Source organism: Somniosus microcephalus, chromosome 7, assembly GCF_052327205.1.
Source record: "Somniosus microcephalus isolate GS21.2 chromosome 7, FLI_Smic_1.0, whole genome shotgun sequence".
Taxonomy (NCBI): domain Eukaryota; kingdom Metazoa; phylum Chordata; class Chondrichthyes; order Squaliformes; family Somniosidae; genus Somniosus; species Somniosus microcephalus.
In genome coordinates this window covers 35740957-35757472 of record NC_140993.1, presented here as the reverse complement: position 1 = coordinate 35757472, position 16516 = coordinate 35740957, and the positions used below count along the sequence as shown (strand labels likewise).

The following is a 16516-nucleotide window of genomic DNA, read 5'->3' as shown; positions in this document are numbered from 1 at the left end:
TCGGGGAACCCCACCAGGGTCTGTTGTTATGTTGGTGTACAGATGACAGCTGCAGAAGTGGTGTGAAGGATGCAATGGGACACTGATGAGTATCAGAGGTAAGGAAATGTTGGGAAAGTCATTTATAATGTGTTTAGATTTTTCTGTAGGTGACAAGCTTTGAAGTGTTTGTGTGGCCTCACCTCATTGGGAGAAGTGACAGATCGCTTCTGTACCCTCACCTGCAACTGCCATCTGTTTCATCCTAAGGAGGGAGTCATTGGAGAGCCTGGGTGCAAGGACTCACCTTTGTACAGTGATTGTCAGTGTTTGACAGCACCTCAATGCTGTCAAACACTGTCAAATCATCTGTCAAAAATTTATGGTTCATGTGCCTTTTATAAAAATTTTAAAAAAATGGCAGATGAAGCATCATCAACTGACATCATCTGACACCGGCTTTCCCTTAATTGGCCAACAAGCCCGCAAGGCGGGCTTAACAAGACCAATCGGGAAAATAGCGTCTGTGCTGTAAATTCAATGTCATTGGTAATGAATGGGCTTCACTTGAAATTGGTAAGCACTAAAATATCTAGCTTCCTTCTCCACACAGGGAAGGTAGCTAGTCTGACTGAGATGGGTGATGGCAAATAATCTGTACCCATGAAACCCATATTACTGTACCCAGATGTCAACATGAAAATAGTCCTTTGGCTTTCCCTTAACCTGCTCAGTTACTCCATAACCACAACTCACTGTTAATAAACAGCTGAGCTGCATCCAATGTATAAATCCCCCTCAGTAATGACAGCTCTCCTGATAACTTAACATGTGATATAGCTGGATGCACAAATTATGAATGCCTTCCAGGCATCAGTAAAATAATTAATCAAATAATTCTGTTTCCCTCTCTTTTTCTCTAGTAGATAGTAATTAGTTCTAGGTAGAACTTTTCAGTGGGAAGATTGAGATCATCTGGGCTGTAGACCATTCCATGGGAAATATCAGTTGTTACTTTCTGTACACATGACATGAGCTGCTATCTGAGTCAGATGAGTCAGTTGTAATAGTTCTTCCCCCCCCACCCCCCTTCCAGGAAATAAAACATTTTGCTGCTCCATCTAGGAGCCCTGGTGAAATCTGAGGTGAAGTGATAGGCAGAGTGATGGAGGGCAACTGTGCATGAGTGACAACCAGATGATGAGCAACTATAGGAGCTTTATAAGCTAACCAGAAAGACTCCATTACTGTAGTTAGTTCGCTATTGGGTTGTATAGCAAGCAAGGCAATGGGACGGGCGGGGGGGAGGAAATGAGCCTGAGTGACAAATAGAGCAATGGAGACATGTGAATCCCAGTGGTATTCAGGGAAAAGGTGGCAAGCCCAACTAGCTGGCAGTTCTGGAACTGTAACACAAAAGCAAAATACTGCGGATACTGGAAATCTGAAATAAAAACAGAAAATGCCGACGAAGGGTCATCGACCTGAAACGTTAACTCTGTTTCTCTCTCCACAGATACTGCCTGACCTGCTGAGTATTTTCTGTTTTTATTTCTGGAACTGTAATATGTGGCCCTCAGTTGGGAGTCAAACTGTTTAAGTCACTGAGTTTTGTCATTATAAAATAAACACCTCAATGCCTCACTAGTGAAATACACTGTGCTAATCCCCAGTCATGGGGATGTGTGTTGTGCTGCCTTTGGTTGCTGGGGACTTTGCATCTATTTTCCTAGCTTGCACACATAGCTCGACCAACTGATCACAATCTACACGTTCACAAGTATTTTTGATGTACTAAATCTAACTTCTGGCTTCCACTCAATAGCTTCTCTTCAATTTGGAGATACTGTATAACAAACAAGCAAGGGTCATTTTGGGAAGCATGTCATTCAAGGATCATAATGAGATGCGTTTTGCATTGTGTCCCCAACCTTGCGAGACACACAAAATGCTTCCTTATTCAGAGTGAGTATATGCAAATATAGTTACACGGTACTGGACTTAACTGAAATAGAAAGGAAACCAGAGCTTTATAAGCTGATTAGATGGACTCCATTAGTCAGTTGGATTGCGTAGCGTAGCACAGGTTCTGCCCTGCCAAAATGCCTGGCGGACACTCTGGTCATGATGGAGTGTAAGTGTGAAATTGAACCCGTAGTGAGCATCCATCTGTACCCTGATCAGGACCCAAGCACTGTGAGTGTCATATTGTTGCAGTAAGGTTGTATTGCTTATTGCAGTGAAATGGGTTGCCTTTTCTATAATTGCTGCAACATGTGGCATTCTTAATAAATGGCAATGTGAATATGTTATTAGCTAATCTGTCTAAACCTGTAAGTAATGTTTTAAAGCTACATTTGGAACCATTTAGTAAGTTTGGACTTTAATATGTTGCTTATCATTTCCCTTTCTCTTTTGGTTTATTTAATTGTGTTTTGCTAATGACTTCCCTTTTATCCCTTGGTTTCTTTTCTTTTTTCTTTTTGTTCTGTAAGCTTATGTTTTTTCCCCTTCATTTTATTTCTGTATTCCTTCTGGCTTAATTTTCCATTTTATTTGATTTCTTTTTCCTAATGTTTCTCTACCTCGTTACTTTTTCTCTTTTGTGTATTTGTGGCTTTTAATGTTGCGTTCATTTTTGTGTATTTTAAAAATAAAGATAACTATCCCATCATGCCAGCCGTGGCTCAGTGGGTAGCACTCTTTCCTCTGAGTCAGAAGGTTGTGGGTTCAAGTCCCACCCCAGACACTTGAGCACAAAAATTTAGGCTGACACTCCAGTGCAGTGCTGAGGGAGTGCCGCACTGTCGGAGGTGCCGCCTTTTGGATGAGACATTAAACCGAGGCCCCGTCTGTTCTCGCAGGTGGACATAAAAGATCTCATGGCACTTATTTCGAAGAAGAGCAGGTGAATTCTCCCCGGTGTCCTGGCCAATATTTATCCCTCAACCAACATCACTAAAAAAACAGATTACCCGGTCATTATCACATTGCTGTTTGTGGGAGCCTGCTGCCGCGTTTCCTACATTACAACAGTGTCTACAATTCAAAAGTACTTCATTGGTTGTAAAACACTTTGGGATGTCCTGAGGCCGTGAAAGGCGCTTTATAAATGCAAGTCGTTTTTTCTTTCTATGATTCCAGCACGGACAAACTCGATTCCTTTTTTCAATCTAATTCAGTATAAAGGGCCTCTTCAACATACAACGCTGTAGTGGCCTTCTCCTCCAGTATTTTACTATTTGAGCATCAGCAAAAATAAAAGAATTACCAGCCTCCTCACCGAGGTATCGTGTTCAGGAACTCTCTAGAGACAGCTGGAAATGCCATTTAGCTTAGTGTAGAAGAAGCACCTATGGAAGGTTGGTCAAATCTGATAGAATTAAGCAATTCCTTTGACTCTTTCAGGCTAAATTGATTCTCCCTTAGCCCAACTCTGACCCCATGGCACCTGTCGCTTCACCTCCACGCTGGTGAGCACCCGGCTGTCTGTCCCAAATACATGTCCCCACTTGCTGCCATGAAAATTTTGCCAGACTTTCCCTGGGGCACATTGCGTTATTTGCCGGTCCCAACCACACCTGCCTTGGGTTTAGTGCTGTTACAATGCCCCGATTTTAGCTCCAGGTGGAATCCCTGCTCAGGCCTGAGTTAAAATTACAGTGGGGCCACAATGATGTCTTTAGACCGCAACATACATATGTAAAGAAGGACCATGTTGGCTCCGGGCGCATGTCCTGGCTGCCTGCTCGGGGGAACGGGTTAAAATTGCAGATGTTGCGATCGTGGCGGCTTTCAGACAGATGAGAGCCAGGGCGATTTTTTAACTGGCCACCCGCCAGGCTTCTGCTGAGCGAGTAGGGTTAAAATCGCCCCGGCTGCATATTATGTGATGTTCCTCTCATTTATTTTTAATTTCTTGCAGTTTCTTTGTTTGCTTGGGTTGTTTATCTCCCTTGCGAGTTGTAGTTATTGCTTTGAGATTCAAAAATAAAAAGTAAAGAAAAACTGCATAGAGCAGTTTAGTAAAGGACAGTTTGAAGTTTAATTGAAAAGAAAGAGGAAAAATGTGATAAACTGGAGAATGGACTAAGAAGAACATAAAAAGGAAAGACGGAAGAAATGAAATCTAGCAATAAAACATGAATTCCATTACAGGTATTTAGTCGACAGTGCGTGAAGATATTAATTGACACAATTCATTGGGTGCGTTCAGCTTTCAGGTTTTGGGCTCACCTCGGTGCACAACAGTAGATTTGGAATTTAGTGTGGCTGGTCATTAAAGAGCGATAAGGCTCTTTTGATCCTTTTGCGGATAGCTGGGTGTGTCTGTAACAATAAATCTCCACCACAGATTGACCACCCAACACTACGCCATTATTAGGGCGAGGTGAAGGCACAGTAAATAAGACAACAATGGAAGAATATTTCAAATATCATGTCCCACTTAGCACACCATATGGTAGAGGATGCCTTCATTGTGGCGACAAGGCTTTGTCTTGTTATAGCTAGGTCACTCCTACCAATACTAGCGAGGAAAGACGTGACTGTGACAAGGTAGGTAGGTGAGGATGGGGGTTAAGTAGATCACTTCCTTGTGTTGATTCACTTGCAACTTATGTAAGCTCTCTTTGGAAGGTATCTGCTCCAGAACTTGGTCAGCTCATTCAGTGGTGGACATTGAAGACCCCACCCAGAGTACACTCTCTGGCCTTGATTCTATTAGAGTTTTCTCAAGCTGATGTTCAACATGGAGGAGTATTGATGTCAGTTGAGGGGGTGGTAGATGGTGATCAGGAGGTTTCCTTGACCTCCTTTGACAAATTGACCTGAAGCCATGAGACTTCTCTGGATCTGGAGCCAATATTGGGGAGTCCCAGGGTCACTCCACCTGACTGTCTATTATTGTGCCCCCACCAATGTTCCCTTTAACTTTTTTTTTTTGGGTGCACGGCCCATTCAAATTTCAGTGCATGTGCGGTTTTTCCATTCAAAAGCCGGTGAGCCGGCTGTGCGGGACTTCCAGACGGCTGTGCGGCCACTCAACTTAAAGGGAACATTGGCCCCCACCCTTGGTGGGCCTACCCTGTGATATCTCAGTGGCTTGCTTGGCCATTTCAGAGGATCAGGCTGGGTAGGGATGGCAAGCTCTTTTCCTGAAGGACATTAGTGAACCAGTTGTTTTTTTTTTATGTCAACCTGACAGCTTTCATTGTTATTTATCTGGTACTAGCTCATAAAATTACAAGATTTATGAAGTTCAATTTTGCAACTTGCCATGGTGGCATTTGAACTTAGAATGTCCAGGTAGCTAGTGTAGTACCATGACCATTACACTGCTGTACCCATAGTACAGAATCAAAACAGCTTCACTGACCTGAGAGCAAAGTGTCTAGATCTCCCATTTTGGAGATTAATCCCCCTCCCCCCACCACCTGAACATCCCATAGAACAGCTGAATGGCATCGGAACATAGAATGTACAGAGGCAGAAAAGATCATGGCAGCTCATCTGGCTGATTCCAGTGTCAGCTGTGGCTCAGTCGGTAGCACACTTGCCTCTGAGTCAGAAGGTTGTGGGTTCTACAGTCCCACTCCAGGGACTTGAACACACAAAGCTGGGCTGACACTTTAGTGCAGTGCTGAGGGAGTGCTGCACTGTCAGAGGTGCCATCTTTCGGATGAGATATTAAACCGAGGTCCCGTCTGCTCTCTCAGGTGGATGTAAACGATCCCATGGCACTATTTTGAAGAAGAGCGGGGGAGTTATCCCCAGTGTCCTGGCCAATACTTATCCCTCAACCAACATAACAAAAATAGATTATCTGGTCATTATCACATTGCTGTTTGTGGGACCTTGCTGTGTGCAAATTGGCTGCCGCATTTCCCACATTAGAACAGTGACTCCGCTTCAAAGGTACCCCATTGGCTGTAAAGCGCTTTGAGACGTCTGGTGGTTGTGAAATGTGCAAGTCTTTTTTTCTTTCCATAAAAGCCCTCAAATTCTTGAAAAAAGAGTAACTAGTATTGTGCACTTGTTAACTTGCCATGTTTGGTTTCTACATTTTCTGTTGCTGGGGCCGTCAGTGCAGTGGTCAACCTGCTCACTTCCTGTTCTATCCACTGAATGAGGTTTGGCAAGTGGCAAAAATGCAGAAGAAAATAATGAATTCAAAATCAATACAACAGCTCTTTCTCTTTTTATTCCCAATCTTCTCTCTTTCTCCTCATTTCCTGAGTGACTGTAGTATGATTTAATGGGCATTGGCAACCTTTTGCTAATTTAGCCAAGTAAGCATTATTCATACATGTCTGGAGTACAGGCAAGCTGGTTAATAGTGAATATCATCACAGCCAAACATGAAGCAACAGCAATAAATGCACACTTTCCAGAGGGAGTTAGAAAACAGGAGCAAGAAATTTGGCTGACAGTTTTCCAATTTTATTTGAAAGATTCAGAGACCAATTGTAAAAATCCTACTGGTGAGCAACCAGCCTTTTCTGATTTAGACGTGGAATTATTCTCATCCATGAAGATCCTTGGGATGTTTACTGCATTGTATAGGTATTATATAAAGGCAAGATGTTATTGTATAATATCAAAAAGATAATTGGAAAAAATATTTGCGTGACATAGAATAATAGGCCTAGAAATTCGAGTACGCTCCAAAATGAGCAAGCAGGGAAACGAACCATACGCCTAAATGGATACCGCCAAGGTGCACATAATATTATGCCTCGGGCTTCATTATCATTGAGCGGTGGCTGGCAGTGGTCCGCGTGGTTTGAATGTGGAGCCTGGAGGATTACCCTTGCTCCTCCCGGCTTCACATTCAGGTGCCGGCTGTGTTCAGGGGGGCCATATCACAGAGGGGGCTTCAAGCAGCCCCTTGTTTGAAAATGCCAAGGGACTAATGGGCTTTGCCAACCTTTTCAGGCTTGGCTGATTTATCAAAAGGTTGCCGATGCCCATTAGCCCCTTGGCCGGTTTCAGGTATGAGCCCTGGACGCCTAATTTTTTGCCTACACCAATATGGCGTACTTTCGGCCTGTAATGGGCATGTGTGCTTTCCTACCCGCCATATTTGGAGGCATTTGGTGTCTGAAAAATGGGCACTGCCCAGTCGAATTTCTCGGCCAAAGACTTCAAATCGTATGAATGCAAAATCTGATGGTTGCCTTTGGAAAAACAGCACCAGTTTTGTTGATGTGTTTTCTTATCTTTCCACTCACAGGCCAGAATTGAGTTTATGGCACCTGAGGCATCGCCTACTTCTAACGGCGTACAACAGTCCGAGGAAAAGACTTTGTGGGATCAGGCAAAAGGTAAGTGCTGCTTAGGTTGAAAGCTGCTACTGTAAGAGGAGGAGGGTGGTGGGGGTGAGAGGAAATTAAGGCTACTACAAATGGCCTCAGTGGTCCTGGGCCCGAGGGAAAGAAAAACTAACCTTGCATTTATATGGGCATTGGGGGAGGAGAGGTTCGGGTTTGACTATGACTGAATAGCTTATGAAATCTTGCTGACGTGAAGAATGGTCACTTGGGTGAGGTAGCACAAAGCAACTATTGTCCTTGGAATTGTACCCCAGCAATGGAATCACACCTTCTGCAGCGGAGGTAAGAACATTGCCAGGGAAACACAACAACATCTCTGTTAAATAACCAGCAGGTCCATGTGATTTTAACAATTTATCAAATATAATTAACACAAAAAAATGCATCATGTATCCAGCATACATTTAACACAGAAGATAGGAGCAGGTGTAGGCCATTCGGCCCCTCGAGCCTGCTCCGCCATTCAATGAGATCATGGCTGATCATCCAAATTCAGTACCCTGTCCCTGCCTTCTCTCCATATCCCTTGATCCCTTTAGCCTTAAGAAATATATCTAACTCCTTCTTGAATATATTTAATGAATTGGCCTCTACTGCCTTCTGTGGTAAGTAAAGATTTTGGGGGGGAAAAAAAAATGTAAAGTCATAAATTATTTGGTATCAATGTGCTGTGTTTGAAAATCAAATGAAGACATCAATACAGTTTGAATAACAAAGAGCAAACAGACTTGCTTTTGTTTATTTTATTTACTCTGATAATCCTGTCCATTGGATCTAACTTCCTGTTCGACTATATTTCCCAGCATCCTCTGTACTCCTTGCACACGTGCGTCATTATGTAGCATGATTCGAAGTTCGCTTATTTAGAACAGAGCCTATTTCAAAATGAAACGATGGAGTACATTTTAGAAGGATTAGCATCTGCGTCAGAAAAGCACAGAGTATTAGTGCATTAAGCATTCAGTGCCATTTGGAAAATATAATCCCTTTAATCCTTTATTAAATAGAACAATATTGTAATTAGAAAGATGATGAAATTTGCCTCAATGGATATATGTACCGATTGGTAGTGTTACATGAGCCATGAAGAGCAGGAAGGTCCCAGGTTTCATATCTGGTCTCTGCTAGGGTGACAGTAAAAGGCACACCTGTTGGTCTAAGTGCAACAGGCAAAAAGATCTCTTGCTCCTGATCGCTATCCAGTGACCTGTGTTAGTAAGTGGTGAAGACGGAATCAAGCTCTGCTGCAGTGAGACTCATGGTAAGAAAGCCTGCTGACGTTCACTGTCTAGACTTACAAATGAAGAATGAGAAATCAGAGGGCTATTAGCGATCACCGAACTGAATCCCAGCATATGTCAATACCTTCAGGATAGCAAGAAGGTAGGGGGGGCAAGAATTATAAGAAAGAAAACAAAGCTAGCTGCTCGCGTTGAGGGAATAGATTCAATAATATTATATACCCTGAAGACTACTTACTTACTGATGAAAGAAACTCTCTTACATTGAGCTAATGGGTCTATGTTTCAAATAGATGGTCATTTTGCTTGGCATCCATTATTGATCTTTGCTATTTAAAGACATAATATAGTTAAAAAGATCGATTTGGGAATTGTGTCTAGAGTTAGTTACTTTTTTAATGAAATTGTATCCTTTTTTCTTAAATTGTGCCTACAAAACTTGAGTTGTATAAGAGAAATGATTACTACCAACAATTCTTAAAGTACACTGCAGACAGCTAAGAGTTATCATTAATTGGTAGCCTGTTTTAAATGTCACTCTTTGTATAAAGTATCATATAGATGAAATGTTACAACAGTGAGATTATTGATGGGACTATCATAAGCATAACATAAAACCAAGCTTTCAGAATTAACCTAACTATGACCAATATTGACTGACATATCAGAATCTAACTTCAGCATTACAACACTGTGTGATGTTGCAACAAAACATCCAAATTCCTTAATCTGATGGCAAATGTGTGGAATATTTAGTTCTGGTTCTGGCCTTTTTCTAGTACTGTAATAAGCAATGACTCTTTCAAAGAGCCGGCACAGGCACGGCGGGCCGACTGGCCTCCTTCTGTGCAGCACGATTCTCTGAATTGATCCGGCCACTGATTCGATGTGCTGGGAATGTCTTTTCTGCTTGATAGACCTGGGACAGTAATGGGTCTTTATCTGTTTGCTTTCAATGGGGGTCATTTTCACCTTTACCCCCTGGGCGGCAAACTGGTGGAGCGGACGCCGCTCTGTTCTAGAACATGCGTCTTCTAGAACGGGCGGGTGATCCGTTCTGTGGGTTTACTGCCCAGATAAGGAAAGTGAAAATTACCCCGGTGGCTGTAGTTTCATTTCAATAGGCCTGATTTCAGTTTGATGTTCAAAGGGAGAGTGGAAACATTCGGTTGTAGCATTGAGACTGAACGTCAGACAAGTCCCCCAGTCTAGCCAGGTGAATTTTTGGGATTAAAATAGAAATAGATTACAATAGAACCGTCAAGCACTCTACTTTTTCTGCTGTCCTGTTTCCAAGACACAGCCTCTTCCTGTACATCAAAGTGCGTTATTAAACCTTGGCGCACAAGTGCAGTATGTTCAAGTACTGGACGGAAAATAGTCTAACATTTCAAACCTGAACCTTTTGTCCTGGGCTATTTTTATACAAAATCAGATAAAGAATCATCTGGTCACTTGTGATTAAAAACTTACTTTCTGGAGGTCGCAGAATACACCTTAGAGAGTGTTATAAATCTGTCCTCTTCAGAGTTTCTCAAAATTTTGGCAAGGATGTTTTCCCTGTTGATAAGACCCATCTGTTTCGTTAGTTAGAAATTTAACCTGGTCTATAACGGTGAATTTGACCATGGTACTGGATAATGTACCATTATTCTTAATTATCAATTAGTATGTTAAAACCAGGCAGCCCTGTCTGTCAACCGCCTGTTTTTAAGGATATTAATGATATCCTAATCGCCCAGGTCAGGACTTCCTGACACCTGCTTGTCTAAAGATATTAAAATCTGACCGTGTGAAACGGTTTTAATTTTAACCTGTATACTGCTGCTGTAAAGTTTGTGGGATTTCCAAATAATTGAATTATTAATTTAAAAAAACCTATTTTCAGCAGTTTTTTCTCATGGTGGTTAATGCATCATTGCTGCAGTTCAACAATAGTGGAAGGATATATGATCAAAACAAGTCAGCTAAAGTATCTGAGTAACATTTGTTTTTTGTTGAAGCACCAAGGTGAAAGGCCAAGGGTCATAGTGCAACAAGGGTAAAAAGACACGTGATGGATCAAGAAGTGACGATTAGGGGATGCCAAACTTAGCTTTTAAAAGCCTGTAGATTGTGGGAGTAAGAGAAGATCAGTTGAAGGTTTTTAACGCAGAGAGGGAGGTGGACGACCATGCAGGTTGGCAGCTTTGGAATTTAGAAGGAACAAGAGAGGAAAATTCAATGAAATACTGGTACCTGTATTGAAAGTTAGAGAAATTCTAGCAAAGTTTTATTGGAGAGAGTTTGAGGGTAGTGGTTATATGACGATATGATGCTTGTGGCCAAACCTTGAAGGTGGTCAGTTACCAAAATGTGTTTTTTATTCGTTTATGGGATGTGGGCGTCGCTGGCAAGGCCAACATTTATTACCCATCCCTAGTTGCCCTTGAGAAGGTGGTGGTGAGCCGCCGCCTTGAACCGCTGCAGTCCGTGTGGTGAAGGTACTCCCACAGTGCTGTTAGGGAGGGAGTTCCTGGATTTTGACCTGCTCTTCTTCGAAATAGTGCCGTGGGATATTTTACGTCCATCTGAGAGTAGACAGAGCCTCGGTTTAACGTCTCATCCGAAAGACAGCACCTCCGACAGAGCAGCACTCCCTCAGTACTGCACTGGTGTGTCAGCACAGTGAAATGGTGGAGAGTTAGAGATGGCAATGGATGGATTCACTTTGAACGGACATGAGTAAATGCCCATTTAACTTGAGCCAACACTGGATACAGTTTCAACTTGTTGATGGAATGTCCAGTAAGACTTTGTGCACCCCATCATGAATGTTTACAGTGTGTTCCAGAAGGCATGAACCATGGTGCAGGGCTGTCATTGGTGGGGGGGAGACAGAATACTGGCAGTTTTGGAGAAGACATACTCAAAAAACATACTCCAAAAGATTTCAAACCTGCCCTATTTCCAATGCTAGACCAAGTTTAAAAGATGGGACTATATAAATTGTATCTGATTCTGAATCTTCCAACATGAACTCTATATAAATATCAGAAATGCAAAAAGCTCCCTGATAAGTTTGTGGATTTAATCTGCATGCATAAAAAGACAAGTAAGCTAAACTATCCGATTCATCAATGCTCACCCATACCCTTTAGATGATGCAACTGCATGTACTACCCTCCCCAATCACTAGTAATGCTATCTCCTGGAGGAGGCACAAAATGAAAAGTTGTGAGCAGCATCAAGCATTCCCAATACCGAGAAACATTCCCTCCACTCTGCCCCAACAATGTACCTCAGCCCAACCTCATGAGACACCAGAAGTAAAAACCTCTACTGCACTAGTATAGCATTTTTCTATTTAATTCTATCAGCCATCCTGTGAACTTTCTGTGAGGAGCAGTTTTGTAGTGTGTGTCCATTCCCACTGGGAACTGGATGGAGACTTCCATTTCATGTAGAGTCCTTGTGGACACCAGGCTCAGCTGGGTTTGCAGTCTAGTCCAGAGGTCAAAGGTGATTGCCTAACTCACTACACCGATCTTGTTTGATTGATAGAAGTTTTGGTATTTCTCTGTCAATGAGCTCAGGAGCTGAAAAATAAAATATTGCACATCATTACCTGTATAATAAGAATCTTTGGAACAAAGCAAGGCCAGTTAGCTCATCATGCCATTGACAGGTATTATACAATTTGTCCTCTCATCGACTCTATCTCTGAGAGAAGTGAGAAAGTAGAAGAACATAATGTCCGTGAATTAGGACGATTCCGTACTCTGCAATTCAGAACAGATTAAAAACCTAACTGGAGAAATAATTCACAGATGATTTATCAGCTAGAATGTGCTTTTTTGGGGCTTTATATAATGTCTATACTAACAAAATTATTTTCCCCTTAGAGAATAACAAAAATGATAAAATAGAAAGCCAGCCAAGCAGTCCAGAGATAACAGAGGATCTGAACTGGGCCATCCCCTACTCTGAGTCTCTGACAGCAGCCCAGAAAGAACAGCGACCTAGAAACAACTTCACAAAGAGGCCCAGCACCACAACATTACCCGTAAGTGAGAAGGGTGACCGTGCTTAAATTATTTCATCAAGCAAATTTAACAGCAGCCGTGCTGTCTTTCAGGATTTGAACATGATGAGGCTGAGGGTTGTTGTTTGAATCCAAAACAAACCTTAAACGCAAACCCAGACCTCCATCCTCAGATACCCAAATCAATTTACCAGCTAGATCTACACCCTTCAAATGCCCAAATCAAATTTCAGAGCTAGCTCTCTTTTCTCAGATATACACAGATAAGAAGTACATATTAATGAAAGGTGTAGTATACGAGAAGAGTGCTACTTCAGTGGAACTCTGTAGCGTTCCTCTACTCCTGTATTTATTGTGGTAACACTGTTGTTAAAAACATTTCATTTCTCACGTTCTGTATATTCTACCTGAACACAAGTCATTGTTGGAAGTTGATTATTATTTTCTGCCTTTTCTATTCTGTGCTTCTCCCATGCCAAGCTTGGGGTGGTGAGAATGCCCTGCTCTCAGTCCTGTTCCCATACTGGTTTATAAATGGCCACTGTGAAATACATAAGAGTGGCCTGGTGATCGCTTGCCTTTTGATTTTCTCTCTTTACCCTGTGATTAAGCATTCGGTCTCTGTCGACCACCTCCCCGTGGTTGAAATTGGTAACATGCTGTATGGGGATTGTAGACAAGAACCTTTGTCGCACTGCTCCGTGGGACAGAGCAACAGAGCTCCAGATTTCAGGCCAAATACTAACTTATTTCTTAAACTCAACTGTCCAGTTAAATAAATTTACAATTTAACATTAATTTGTCAAAGAAGATGTTATCGTTTACCACTCAGGAAGTTCACTAATTGTCAGAGTCTATATTTCAATTTCAGAAATTTACCATTCGGAAAGACAGGCTGGGGCTAACACGAATTGGAGATCTATCCTCTCAGGATATGAAAAAAATCCATAACCTCTCTCTAATAGAGATAACAACTTTCTACGATGCACTGGGAATAGAATTGAAGAGGAACAGGACTCTGAGGGTTAAAGCAAAGGGTGAGTTTTCTACTACACTACCCACATCCTTTCATTGCGCTGTATAGAGACACAAAGTTTGTCCAAGATTACAAAGCTCTCGGTTTAGGATCGCGTTGCTTTTATCATTTGCATTTATTCGGCATTCGTTTTGTATCTGTGTGGTACTGAGTGCCGTTTGCAAATGAAGTAGATAAGAAATTGAAGTGAGTTCATATCAGGGAAACCGACATATTAAAAGAACCTGAAAGCATAACAAAAGTCAAGAATGAGAAAAGACCCTCAGGCCCCATTGAAGCTCATCCCTCCAGTATCCGAGCTGCCCAGCTATAGCATCCAGCTGCTTGCTGAATGTCTTTAAAGTTTTTGCCTTCACAACCCTGTCTGATAGATTGGTCCAAACATATAACAGCCTTTGAGTAAATAGCACCTTCCTGATAACTGCTTTAAATTTATTTTCATCAGTTTTACTTATTTTGTGATCAGCAGCCCCAAAGGTTAAATTAAAATCTCAGTCCAGCGCTAAACACCAGGGAGGGAATTTTTCGGGGTGTCAGCGGGTGTGTTCGATGGCGCGTCGGGTGGGAATTTTTTTTTTTGACAACGTATCGGGACTACGCAACTTTCCCAAATGTCGGGTCTGTCAGGGCTGAGCAGACCCGACATGCAGTGGCGGTGGAGGCAATTCAGGTCATTATGACCTTGTTAACAGACCATTAAAAAGTATTTCGAGCTCAACTTAACATTTTTCGAGGTCGCCTACGGGGGTCCACGCTGCTCGGGCATCACGTCGGGTAAGGAGGTCGGGAGTTGTATCACCATGGGATCATCTCATTACTTGACAGCTGAAAATGTGCTATAAAAGCTCCCATCTCGCAGCTGTTCACTTTCTAAGCTCAGAAGCTGTTGCTTACTGCATTTGGAAGACAGATTGAACTTTTTTCAGGTTGCAAGTGTTTGGAGCAAACACTCCATCCAGTGTCACCTCATTGGAACAACCTCTCTCACCATTGACAGATCGCTTCTGTCATCTCAAGTTCACCTGTCATCTATTCCATCAGCATCGGTGCCCTTGAAACTATCTCACCTTGGTCCTCAGAATCCCACCACGATCAGCCCCAACACCAACAGCACCAGGCACACCAGCAGCACCAACAACACCACCAACCTTCTCCACAATCATCTGATGCTGCACAGGACACAGGGTATCAGCACCAAACCACATTGCTGCCTGGGAAGCCAGGGATGGCCTCACCATGACCACACTTACTTCACTTGACACTGTGCACCCTGGCTGCCACATGATGCGCCAGGTTGGTACCACCCCACACCAACACCATAAAGCATCCCTACAATGCCCGAGCCATTCCTTTCACACTCATCAGCATTGCGGAGGGGGGGTACCATTATGTCTCACCATTCACTGCAACTCACTAAGCCACTTCCAAAGGTGCACACAGATCTGTCCAAGAACGCAAAGTGTTGAAGATAAAGGTTTCAATGTTTGATACCACATTAACAGAAACTTTACATGAACATTGCATAAAACCCCCAAGTGCCTACCCTTGTGTGTTGTTAGTTGGTATGATTGAACTAAGATGAGGGTGAGTGTGAGGGGTGGCGAGTGAGATGGGGAAATGATAATGTAGATAGAGCGGGATGGGTGGAGGCGAAAAGTAAGTTGGTGTGAGTAAGGATGTGCAGGAGTAGGTTAGGGAAGGCAGAGTGATGGGGATGTGATGAGTGGCACAGCAGGATGAGGTTGAGTGTGGCTTTGTAGTGACGTTTCGTGATCTACTGAGATCATTGAAAGGTTTGTGCCACTGCAGCCTTGTCCTCCTGACAACATCCATGCTTGTGTCCTCCTGTGCAATGTGCAACCAGGCTGCATTGGTCTCCTGGGTCTTATGTTCATTAATAACTAGACATTCTTATTATGAACACAGCTAGCTTCTAGCTAGTCATTTATTCAGTACACGTTCTCTAGGTACAGTATCTGTAGAGATGCAGCATGTGTGCTCCTGTGTGCAGGCTGCCATCTTGACTGTTGCCTTGTGGGTAGCCTAGTGCCTCATGGGTAATGTAGTCTTAATATCTATACAGCTGGATAGTGTAGTCTTATATACATACAGCTATATACAGCTCTACACAGCTCTACGGCTCCACCTAGTGTCCCCTATAGAATGACATGTTATTGATCATTACATCCCCCTTTCTTTGAGGTTTAACAAAATCAATATCAACTTTCAAGAAAACAATAAAGATAATATCAGTAACACTTTCGTTAGTGCTCTATAAACATAAACATTTTCAAAACAGTCAACACATTTTCAAAGCTTTACATTGTACTCAAAGTCTATCAGGCTTTTTTACTTCACGTGTGGATCTTCTCAACACGGGTAAGTCTGATGTGTCTTCATGAGATTGTTCTGGCGGTGATTGACAAGATGCAGTTGCGGCATTGTCATCAATCTGCTCTTGTATAGATCGAGGTCTCCTTGCGATCTTTGCTTGGAGAGGGTTTCAGTGTTTCCTTCACTCTTCATGCCATAACTCTCAATGTAGTCAATGCACTCTCGAAAAACTGCTGGCAGCTGGATCCCATCATACAGCATAGTCCTCTCAGCAGCCTCGGCTAATGGAACACCAAAGATTGGCCTGAGGGAAGAAGGAGTATCCACCGGAACTGCTTCCTGCTCTGGTGCAGGCTTCTTCTTTTTCTTTTTCTCTTTCCACTGCTTAACAACATCTGCTGCGGTTATATCTTTGGACTTTTTCTCCTTGCGTTTTTCCTCTTTGTGCTTTTCTTCCTTTGGCTTCTCTTTGACCTTAAAGTCTTTTTCTTTCTTCTTGGAGAAACTAGGCTTTTTGAAGACATGGATACCCTTTGGCCTTTTCATCCTTGATGGGCTCTCTGCTTCA

The 16516-nt window shown here is 42.6% G+C and overlaps 1 protein-coding gene across 3 annotated transcripts in view; it reads left to right on the top strand.

Annotated features, from left to right (window-relative positions):
* arhgap28 (Rho GTPase activating protein 28) overlaps positions 1–16516 on the top strand; it is a 220593-nt gene that overhangs the window by 168651 nt on the left and 35426 nt on the right. For all 3 annotated transcript variants that reach the window (XM_085992399.1, XM_085992397.1, XM_085992400.1), the window contains 3 exons: positions 7214–7304; positions 12439–12599; positions 13450–13615. In XM_085992399.1, coding sequence (XP_085848525.1) covers positions 7214–7304; positions 12439–12599; positions 13450–13615 — 418 coding nt within the window. The remainder of the gene's footprint in view (positions 1–7213; positions 7305–12438; positions 12600–13449; positions 13616–16516) is intronic.